This window comes from Halichoeres trimaculatus, unplaced genomic scaffold (genome assembly GCF_033239565.1).
Source record: "Halichoeres trimaculatus isolate MK-OKI-2021-1 unplaced genomic scaffold, fHalTri1.1 fHalTri1_scaffold_1, whole genome shotgun sequence".
NCBI lineage: Eukaryota > Metazoa > Chordata > Actinopteri > Labriformes > Labridae > Halichoeres > Halichoeres trimaculatus.
In genome coordinates this window covers 26320457-26332259 of record NW_027437179.1, presented here as the reverse complement: position 1 = coordinate 26332259, position 11803 = coordinate 26320457, and the positions used below count along the sequence as shown (strand labels likewise).

The following is an 11803-nucleotide window of genomic DNA, read 5'->3' as shown; positions in this document are numbered from 1 at the left end:
TATTAGATAATGAAAACATAGACATAATTCTACATTTCAGTTAGTCAGATCATTTCACAGGTTCATTAAAGTGCCAACATTTTAAAAATTGAAAAATAAGCTAAGTATTCCCTGATATATGACCAAAGAAGTAAAAGGGTGTTATGAGGGAATATTGAGCATATATCCAGCTTTTAATCAGATTGATGTCTTAAAAAAAAACCCTCTACACCCAGCCCCAGCTCAGTATTTAGTGTTCCAGAAGCATCCTCCACTGATGACATGCTACAAAGTCATCATGATTCGTGTTTATTGAAAAGGACAAATAATGAAACATGGCAATATGTTTTGGAATGAAATCTGACCCAGGAAGTTTGGAAAGGGAACAATTAACTCATCTGCAACAAGGAACAGACGAAGAACTTTAAGTTTATAACCTTTCTATACTCTTTCATAAAGATGTGCTGATCTGTCACATCACAAACTGAACAAATCTTGTGTCCTTCCTGTGTGGTGTTTTAAAAAGAGCATTCAAAGCCATCTGCAATTGCACCCTGGGATTACTCCAAAACACATTTACCGCAGAGTCTGAAACTTTGCCCGCAGTTAGTGTTGACACCCTTCCCTTTAACTTAATAATAACACCTCTTTTAATATTTTAACAAGCAGCATGCTTTTCACAGATAACTGCATTAATCTCTGTCCCAAATAATCCTTCTTTTCCATCCAATTCTGTTATAGCAGCTTCTATACAATTAGTAAAGCTGAGCTCTTAGGTAGTTTTAAACAATTGTGACATGTATCCCTGCCTCAAAAAAAAAAAAAGAAAAGAAAAACATCTGTATCAGAGCCCCTTCCTTCCCTTTTACACTCCTGGTCAAACACAAATGACTAAAAGTCAACCAGGGGTAGTAATCTTTGTCATGGCCCGCTTCATCATTTCTCTAGCTAGAGCATAGCGCTTCACAATCTGTCGCACATGCTCCTCTTCCTCACGCTGCAGGATTCGTAGAAAGTTACACAGCTCCGGAAAACTAAATGCATCCCACTGTGAAGGAGAACAATTTCACATATTAATCAGTGGTTAATGCTGTAGGAATTTTGTCACATAAACAAGTTCTGTGAATGTAAAACTTACATTTACTTCTCCTGTTTCATTCTCCTTCAAAACCAGACTCAAAGCTTTTTCACTGGGGCCGGCACACAGGCGCAGGTTGAGGGGGCATTCTTCATCAGATAGTTTACGCATGTACACTGAAAGAAGTCGAATGAAGCACTTTAGACTAGCACATTTTGATTTCTCATACATACAACACAATATACAGGATTCTACCTTGACTTTGTCTCTCTGTGCGTTCAAACAGAGCAAACTTTGCTGGGTTGTCCACCACAGTGAACTTGTTGAGTAATGCCTCAATGACTTCTCGTACGCGTGTCTGGGAGCTTATATGCAGGTGTTTGGCAGTGTCTTTGGGGAGGTAGAAAGAAGTCCGCCTTTTCAACTTTCCGCTCCTATGATCCTCTTCCTGTGTTGAGCCTGTGCTCTGAGGTGGAGGGAGGGAGATGGGGCGGACTAGCTGAAAGTGGACTTTGATAAAACCAGTGAAAGACCCGTCTTTATTCTGAAAGGGAGACAGGTCCGAATTACTAGATTGGTCTTGAACAACATAGAACAATCATAGATTCGTACACTAAAAAGACAAAGACAACAAATTTTTATCTCAGATAATTATAATATTTGATTAAACACTTACAACCACCATATAGAGGTTACTGTTGATCTGTGCATTGTACTCCTTAACCTTGTGTTGGATATCACTGACAGACAACTCTTGTTTGGCCCAATCGATCTGTTCATCCTGGAAAAAGTGAAAAATTAGCACAGCAGACAGGCCTCATATTGAAAAAAGTAAGATGAAAGTGGCAGTTAGGGATTAAATGCATTATTTAATTTAGTTGATTAAATGAGCTATAGCCTCACCACAGGTTTTGTGCCCTTCTTAAAAAAAGATGTATACGCTGTAAAATATAGTTCCTGCTCTGAGCTGCTGTCCTCCTGATCCCAGACTGTGCTCCTAGCAATGCTTCCCATCGTCATCTCCAGGGTTCAAAGTCAGAAAAAGTGGCAATTTTTTTGTAGAATCTAGTGATGGTAAGTTTCTCACGAAATTCCCAGATTTGTTCTCGGTCTCTCATTTGACAGGGGAGATCTGATAACACGAAGAGCTCTTTTGACCCCAGCATTTACATTTGCTCCTCCCTGACCATAAAACCTCACAAAGATTTGTTAAACTCCGCCCACGCACTGGGGGATCCATCCTCATATTATCACAAGTGGACATTTTTGTACTAACTTTTTAGTAAGAATTCTAGTAATTATTTTAAAATGCAATAAAGCATAATTTACTCTACAGACAGCTGTTCTGATTTTTCTTTTTGAATAATTTTATGATACAAATATCTGTTCTGATAGTCTCTGAATAATAAACACAAAAAACAGTGACTTTGTAAAACATAAGACACTGATAAAGTTGTTATGTGTATGATCTCAAATGAAAGAAAATGCTTTTCATTTGAAAAGACTTTTCAATGTGACCTGCTGAGAGACTTTACGTTGTTATCATGTGAACTTAAAATACGAAGGAAATCCTTAAACATCTGTTAACCTATTCAGGTCATCCAGCCTGGGCTGCTGCAGATTTTGTGATTCTCAAATAAAGACAGCTGTTTTATTGTGAAGGTGTTAAGTGCCCCCCTCTCCCCAGCTCTCTCCTAAATTACTTTCTCTAAAGATTCCTTGACAATGAGGAGGTAGTAAAAGCTGTATCTCTGAGGACATATGGCTCACTGATACTAAGCAGACACTAGTGGACAATCTGTTAGCCTCCATCTGCCTTGACCTGCCCTCATACACTATATAAACAGAGTGTGTATTGTGTATTCAGTAAACTTAACTTCCCTTTAAACAGGGATTATTTCCCATTTCTAAGGTGAAATCACAATCAAGATGTCCCTTTTTTCTTACAGAGCAATAAGTGTCTCTTTTACACATGAAATAATTCAATGAAGACATGTTGCTGCACAACTGTGCAATTGATAAGACATGTGTTGGTATCTCTGGTCCTCACCACATTGGTGTCAGTCTCGATGGAGTCCACAGAGAAATCTTCTTTATCATTTAACAAACTTCCACTTGCCTCACAGTCCAGCTGGATGAATGGCAGGCAGCGGTAGTGACAAGTGTAACTGCAATCTGAAAGGAGACAATTCACTTTTGGTAGTTAAAAACTTTTCATCATGGATTGAAGTCATGTCCTGTGTTTTGTATATATATATATCAGTAAAATGTCATTTATTACCTCTGGCAAGGAGGTCATGTTTTTGGGAGAGTTTGTCTATGTACAATGTAACTCAAAAAGTAACAAGCCTCTGGATGAACTTTTCAGGAAATGTTCAAAATGGGATAAGGAAGAAGTGATTACATTTTGGAGGTGATCTGGATCACCGTCTGGATCAAGGATTTTTTTAGAGGATTTTTTATCATTGTGAGATAGGGCTGTTTACACCATATGTGTATATAACTCCACAATAAATGGTCAGATTGCTTTTCAAACAATACAAGACAAGGCCACCATCATTTCTGGCAAATGTAAAAGTACGATCCAGATTCTGGCAATTCTGGATACTAAGATCTGGAATATGAAATATGTACTGGGTCATGATTTTCAACACTGTCAGGTAACAAATTATCCTACAAACCTTCAGCTAACACCAAATTGTCGCAGACAGTCTGCTGAAAAGGAGTATAACATTAAAGTAGGACTAAAGTGTTGGACTAAAGGGTCACAGTATGCTTGGCGGAGGTCTGCGCTCTCTGAGTGCTTTTCTAGTTATTACTTTTTTGAACAAAAGCAAAATTTACATGTGAAACAGAGGTCCAGTTTTGTTGATCTAGGAAAGAACCTCTTGAAGTTAAATGAGAGAAAGACAAATACATTCCCAGGAACTCCCTGTCCCAACATAAAGCTTACCAGTGCTTCCTACAGATTGGGACTAACTTTCTGATAATGTTTCTCACGAATGGAAAAATAACACAAGCATCCTGCACCCAAGTAAGAATAAAAAAATGAGCCAGTTTACCAGCTCTCTGAGTCTTGACTAAAAAGACGGGATATCACAGAGCTGATTTAGGCTTTAGTTTTGAGAATTTATAGACTATTATTTGACACATCATATTCATGCCTCAAAAACCAGCATTAAAAACCAAACAATCCTCAAAGCAACGTCATAGGAGTTCACGAGTTGTGGGTACTCACTGGTACATCGCACACTCTGTTTATAGAGCCCCCAGATGAATTCTCCACACAGGTCGCACCAGGTGATATGAGTGTAACTGTTGGGCTGGAAGTCATGACCCACTCCTGCCTCTGCTGCGCCACAACGTGGGGCCTCAATGCTGACGCTGTCTCCCACCAGGCGGACCACATGGAAGTGACTCGTCTGAGCAGCGTTTACAGGCAAGGGGGCTTTGTGGGCTGCAGGAGCAGCCAGCTCGATGGAGTCATTTACACTGAGGTCCTTCAGCTCGATCAGCTCACATTTAGACATCCTGTGACTTGCACGCTGACATCTCATCTGAGCCTTTGCTGTCCATGAGTTTGCACCAATGTGCATCCAGTCAGGAGAGGATATATCCTGTTCACCTTAACATCTTCCATAGGGAGATCAAGCTCTGATGGACCATGAAAAGTTTAGTGTCAAAAAGTAGCAGGTCAATGGTTTGATTCAGTCTCCCTCCAGGTAGGTGGCCCAATAATGTCTAGAAAGAGACGATTAAAAATTAGGCACAAGCATGGGTTAATTTCACACAACATAACATATGCCTATAATAAATTCAATGCCCATGCTGTTATGAGGTATGAGCTTCAGAAAGAGGGAAACAAACATTAACCTTTGGCATCTGATAGCATGAATCACAGGATTATTATAAATGTGGGTCAAACTGTTGTCTTTAATCCTGTGACCACATAAACTGTTTTTCTGTTTGACACACTGCATATTGCAGATTTTGGTAAATTGACTTACTTCTAGGCCCCTTCCTAGTCCATTAACCATCAGTATCGGTTAATCCCACTTTTAATACACACTCACACTGCAGGACAACAACTGGAGCATTTTGGGGTTCAGTGTCTTGGCCAAGGACATTGACATGTGATTGTAGGAGCTGGGATCAAACCCCAAAGCTTCTGGTCAAGAGGTGACCGCTATGTTACAGCCACAGAAGAACCTCCACCAAAACATAAACACAAAAGTGGGCTGATATCCATTAAATCCTAAAACTGTAAAACATCTATTCCAACACTTCTGACCACAAGATGGGAGTAGAAATCCCACTGCCTTAAAGCTTGACATGATTTTTGTGGTAGAATTGTTACAGGTGCTGATGTGAGGCAGTTTGACATTGCACTCCAGAATTTGGGTTTTATTTCCACATTCCTTCAAGCCAAGAACACATTTTTTATTTTGTTTATTCATTCGTTCAATTAGGAGTGTAGTTTAACACAATTACCTTATCATTTTTACTAGATATGATGCTGTGAAGAATTGATTTTAGATCATTGTTAAGAGTACTGCTCACATGTTAATTTTTGTCACTGAATACTGCGAACAGTCATTCTGATGAGAAAAAAAAAAACAAATCCCAAAATTAATTTAAAGAATTTTCCCCAACTATTGTAAACTTTAGTGTGAGGCCTAAACTATAGTAATTGTACATGCAGTTTTTCAAAAAGTATTTTTGATACTTTCATTTAATGAAGGAGTCAAAATGCATTTTCCACAGGTGACTGACATCTGAGGCAGTTACTGACATAACTACCAACACTTAATGACAATAAAACTCATTTTAGGCTTTTGACGCGTATAAGGTTCATTAGAAACTTGGTTTCTCTAGTTTTCCCATGGAGCTACATAGTGACTTGAATGTGAACAACCCGGGGCTCTATCTGCCAACTGGGTCACCACACGGCGCAATTATTCACACAGGGCACCAACAAGAACACATTGTAACAGGGGCCATCAATGCATATCTAGCAGCTTTATCATCATTTTTGCATAAATCCAAAGTGATCTCATGAAGGGAAGTTTACATCGCTCTGTTATTTGTCATTTGTTGCAGAAGCAGCTCAGCCTGTAACGGGACAGCCCGGTTTAATCCTGTCTCACACGGGACGACAATCTCAATTGAACGTGACACCCGAAAATATCCACACTGACCCACAAACCGTGAGCGGAAAAAAGCAAATCTTACCTTGTTGAATCCTCACCGGCACTTAAGGTAGAAACGGTTTCGGAGAATAAAAGACAGGTCGTAGTTCGCATTGACAGAGAATTGTCCCTCGCAGCAGTCGCGCACTTTGGGTTGCGCATGCACATAGTGAATGTGGGATTACCGTTTAATCCTGTGTGTTTTCGAGCATCCTGAGGGAGGCACCAAAAGAGGAATCCCCACTGCCACTGAAGGGGCACCTGTAGAAGTGGTTGAAGCAAGACAGGCTAAACTTTTGATTCCAAAAGTTGCATTACTCATACCGTCAATACTTGAAATTTGTCAAATTTGAAAATAAAAGGAGAGGGGAAAAAAACACAACCTGTCTAAAAGTCAGTGAGTGAAAAAAAGGAGGCTACATTAACGAAAAACTAATTAATTTATGTGTACAACGTAGGTAAAAAGCCTTTAGACTCTTGCGTACACTTGAACGTAATGATGTAGCCTAATTTACTTTGTCAATACTTTCAAGTTGATTACCAAACAATACCCCCAGCAGGATATTTCCTTTCTACATTAGTTAATAACTATAATGGTAACTGACAATTTTCATTTTTATAGTATTATTATTATTATTATTATTATTATTATTATTATTATTATTATTATTATTAATAATAATAATAATAATAATAATAATAATAATAATAATAATAATAATTTATTATTATTATTAGTATTATTATTATTATTATTATTATTATTATTATTATTATTATTATTATTATTATTAATCAGTTGCAATCTTAAATGGTCATGCTCATGTTCAAGTCATTTTTTTCCTTTTGTCAAAATCTGTATTTTTTTAGGGTATTTGATTTAGTTTATGATTCTAAATTTCTGAAAAGCAATTGGAAAGACTAGACAATAAAATGAAAGGAGTTTGGGGTCAAATTAACTTGTATCATTAGGCTGCTTTTCAACCTTAAAGTCTACAGTCTGTGGAGTGCAAGTAGATTTACATTTGGCTGCCCCTCACCACAGTTACACTTAAGGGGACCTATTTGGTATCTGGCTTCGAGGTGAATTGGATGATCAATCCAAAATAAGAATATTCAATATTTAATTGTCTAATATGGCAAAAATCTGATTTTTATTTTCCAAATTTTAGGGTTTATGAAAAGAGGATTAGTATTTTCCAAAATACAAAATGAATGATACTATTGATCAATCTGACAGAGAGAGAGTCCTTTTCATTCTGATGGCCAATGCATCAGTTTGAATGAGCAGCCTGTTCAATGTTTAAATAAAGGCCATTTGGAAATCATTCATTTGGGACAGTGCCTCCCGGCTTTAGGGCAGGGCGGAGACAAAGAGCTCCTCTCACTTTATTAGACATGCACATAGCAATACCCTATGGATTAAAACCACTTCTCTATTACTTCAGCCTTTCAGACTTTGTTGACAAAAATTAAGAAGATTTCATAATGACAATGTAGAATACACACAAGTATTATACTAGTAAAAACAGAATACTTTGGTTCTTAGCCTAAAAAGTACCTAAGCTCTTTGTTTAATTAAACATGCTGATTGAATTTGACAGAGTATAGTAACAGTGGAAGGGTAGAAAATCAATTTTAATAAAGTACATTACATGTTTGACCCTGTTTCAAAAATTGTACAAAGGTACAGAATAAAAAGTTTTGTCCAAAGCCAAGCAAGAACCCAGCTCCAGTGTTGTCTATACACACTGTATAGGCCCCTTGTTTATAGTGAATAGTTTGTCTTTGCAGATGTCTTTGCAGATGTCCGAGCCCTGTTATTGAAATAATTATTGCACACTGGGATATGGGACCTTTGGTTGTGTGGATAACTAACTAATTGAATTATCACAACTGATGATCAATGGTTACTTCATGAAAAAAAAACCCACAACATATTGTTTTAATTTTCTTTGGAAGAAACCACTATATAAATGAAAAATGTTTAAATATAAAAGCATCCAGTGTGTAGACATTTTAAATAGGCCTAATTTCTGTGCTACAAAAAGAGCCAGAATCTGTAGAGAAAGATTTTACAGGTCTATCTCCACAGAGCAAAAAATAAATAAGAATACAATCTTAATGAGTAGCTGTGCGTGTTAGACAGAGAGAGATAGATAGAGAGAGAAAAGGGAGGGACAGATTTCCTGAATGAACAATCTGTGCTTGCTGTCTGCATGCTCAGTGTGTGGAAGCCTGCCCAGTCACAGGCTTATTAGAGAGTAATTGGAGCACGATAACCAGTGGTCAGCTGACTGGTGAGTGTCCACATACTATGAAAATGGGTCTTACTGGAATGTGAATTCACCTGCCAAGGGGTTTGTGAGTCACTGGAGCACATGTCAACAGCAAACTGACTGGACTAGTTTGAGATTTAAATATAATAATAATTAGAAAAACTTCATGGTAGTATGGCGGGGGAGGGGGGGTTGTACTACTTTGAAGAGTAAAGCTGTTTTTTTTGTGTGTTTGTGTTTTTTTTAATCAATTTCTTTATTAATATAATTTTAGTTACAAACTGTGAGGCACATAACAGTTCATATCCAGTCACATTGTGTACATTCGGTTGAGTAGGAAAAGTGACATTAAACAAATATTACACAGAACAGTGAATGTCAACAAATAAATAAATAAGAAAATAATAATAATAATAATAATAATAATAATAATAATAATAATAATAATAATAATAATGATGATAAAAATAATAAAATAAAATGCATCTATTTATTTCATGGTCAAGGGTCAATTAAATTATGATTTTGTATTTGATTTAGAAGCTCTATTGCATTTGTCGATTTCATAAGTTTTATAGATTTATATTTTTAATGGTTAGTGGGAAATGTTTCTATGAAATGTCCACGTCATCTACTAGAATTACTAAGTGTACGAAAACCAAGCCAAGACAATATCCGGTTGTGTCAAAGTAAAAGTTACAATAAAAAGTTTTAAAACTGATTCAAATAAGTCTATTTAGTGGTGTTTATTTATTTATTTATTTATTTATTTATTTATTTATTCATTTATTTATTTATTTATTTATTTATTTATTTATTTTTTAACTCAAAGATACAACCCGTCTCCTGTCCCTGAACAATAAAAGGGTAACAACGCTTGTTAGGCTCTTTAATACTGGCATGTTGAAATGATTTGGTTTGGTGATATCCCGTGAAGGTTTTTCATATTGTGGATCCAAAAGTGTAAACTTGTTGAAGCGTATTAAACCCCCTAATTGCCAAATATTTTTATTCATTTTCTCATTAATACATTAACGAGCAGTGTTTGGTTCTGGTTGAAGTCTTTTTTATGATGGTGCTTTATTTTGAAAAAACAAAAAGGAAGTTCAAGATTTTCGTAACAGAGCGGCTCATGACTTTCCTGTCAGAGAGGTAAAATCAATTCATGAAAAACATTGACATTATTTTTGAGTCAAACTTAGTAAAATAGTCTCCGGGTATACTGTTGTTGCCCACCTTTAAAACACTTAACTTGCAGAAAGAAAAAACGGCCACGTTTGACATTTCCGGTGTTGTGTGGTTGAAACTTGAAGTTCACTTGAGGTGACCAGTGAGGGTTTGTTGTATGTTTTAGCCATTCAGATCCACATAGATCAGTTTAAACATGGTTCACACTAAAGACAGTGACTCTGAGCCGCGGATCTACGGGTTTACCCGAACAGCAGCTGCAGGCCTCACGCACCTGATCTGCATCTTTTTCACGGTGTTCATTACACTTCTGTCCAGACCTGGTTCAAGTAAGTGCTACCACAGTTCAAAGGGCGTCACGACTCTGGTCTTGTATGGTTTACATTTTATTAATTTCAACTACTGTGTTTCATTTGCTCAAGGTCTGTTTTCCTGGCACCCTTTCATGATGACATTGGCAGTAAGCCTTTTATTTATTTATTTGGTTTTATTAAACATCCAGTCACATTGAAAGTTGAATAAATCTTCCAGTTTGCAGTCAATCAATAGGCATGCTTACAGAAAGTAACAGCTGGCCTTTTTTCTTGGTGGCTTCACTATTGTACAATGACAGCCCTCTTCATTTTCTCTCCTTTTCCAACAGTTCTCCTTCTTCATGACAGAAGCCATACTCCTATTCTCACCTCATGGCTCCCCCATGAAAAGGTTTTCACATAAGGTCAAAGGCCGTGTTCACTGGATCTTGCAGTGCCTCTGTGTGTCCTCTGCAGTCCTGGGTCTTGCAGCAATCTTTTACAACAAACACCTGAATGGTAAACCCCACTTCACCTCGTGGCACGGTTTCCTGGGTCTGCTCACTGTGTGTGTGGTGGTACTTCAGTCTCTGGCAGCTGTGCCTCTCATCTACCACTCCCTGGCCAAAGGCTGGTCACTTGCCAAACTCAAACGCTACCATGCAGCATCAGGACTCGTCACATACTTGCTGGGTAGTGCCAGCGTGCTCCTGGGTCTTTGCTCGACATGGTTCACCACGTCTGTGCTTGGATACACCTGGTACCTGTCAGCTCTGTGCCCTGCAGTCACTGCACTTGTTATGATGAACCAGGTCACTCGTGCCTACATGGCTAAAAAACGGCTACAGTCCTGATAGAAGAAACAAAACATTCACTGAATGCAAGGTCTAATTTTTATCAAGTGAAGATGTAACTGACTGACTTGAAAAGACTTAACATTTCATGAACTCTCACTGTATCAAAATACTGAAATACTCTCCTTTCATTGTCCTTTTTTAAACTATACATTGGCTACATTAAGTACAACTGAGGCCACTTTTTTTATCTTTACAGTGATCTGGTCAGGTTTATATAACAATTACCCATGCATGTCATTACATTAGACCTTTTGTAGTTTCTGATTTTATTTTGTTACAGCAATGCTAGTGAAGTTTATGACCAAAAATGTGCAAAATTGATGTCCTTCCATTCACCCTCAGCTCTTGTTTGTTGTCTTAAGTCGATGTTGGTGCACTTAAAGCTTGAGGAAAAACTCATTGGAAAGATAGCTGTAAAAAAGCTGTAAAAACAAAACATTTGCTTTGAAAAGAGCATCTAAGGGCCAGATTCTTGAAAAAAGGAAAAGGATAATACACTATATCTAGATAAATTATGTCAAAGTTTTAAAGAGATTAAGGGGTGTAAAGCCACTGCTGGAAGTATTTATTATTATTTCATTGAATTGTGTAGTTTTGGATATATATATATATTTTTTAATTTTTCCTAAGGTGCCTATTTGCACTTTCCTGTTTGAGCTGAAACAACCTAGCCAAGGGTAAGCTAGCTTGTTGCCAGCCAGCCAGCTACAACAGCTCTGAAATGTTGAACAGTATCAGCTGTATTGTGCATGAAGCACATCCAAAGAGCCAATTCTTCTGATCACCTTATGCAACTTTGTTGACCTCAATACTTCTAAAATCTTTCCTCTTTCTTCCAGTATTATATAATTGCTGTAGTTTGGGTTTCACATCCTCCTGCCTTTGACTATTGATGCTGCCTTTGATTACTTGCTCAATCAATAAGATGCAATTTATTCTA

The 11803-nt window shown here is 37.4% G+C and overlaps 2 protein-coding genes across 2 annotated transcripts; one reads left to right on the top strand and one right to left on the bottom strand.

Annotated features, from left to right (window-relative positions):
- Nucleotides 1-63: 63 nt before the first annotated feature.
- On the bottom strand, nt 64-6400 carry rassf1 (Ras association domain family member 1). The gene is made up of 7 exons (XM_074675822.1): nt 6290-6400; nt 4296-4798; nt 3108-3232; nt 1734-1838; nt 1313-1601; nt 1118-1233; nt 64-1027 (listed from the first exon to the last, which is right to left on the bottom strand). Exons 2-7 carry the CDS (start codon nt 4651-4653, stop codon nt 878-880), a joined length of 1143 nt encoding a protein of 380 aa, XP_074531923.1. The 5' UTR covers nt 4654-4798; nt 6290-6400; the 3' UTR covers nt 64-877.
- A 3232-nt stretch (nt 6401-9632) lies between these two features.
- cyb561d2 (cytochrome b561 family, member D2) lies at nt 9633-11776 on the top strand. Its single transcript, XM_074680341.1, has 4 exons — nt 9633-9677; nt 9880-10042; nt 10136-10173; nt 10357-11776. Exons 2-4 carry the CDS (start codon nt 9910-9912, stop codon nt 10858-10860), a joined length of 675 nt encoding a protein of 224 aa, XP_074536442.1. The 5' UTR covers nt 9633-9677; nt 9880-9909; the 3' UTR covers nt 10861-11776.
- Nucleotides 11777-11803: the final 27 nt, after the last annotated feature.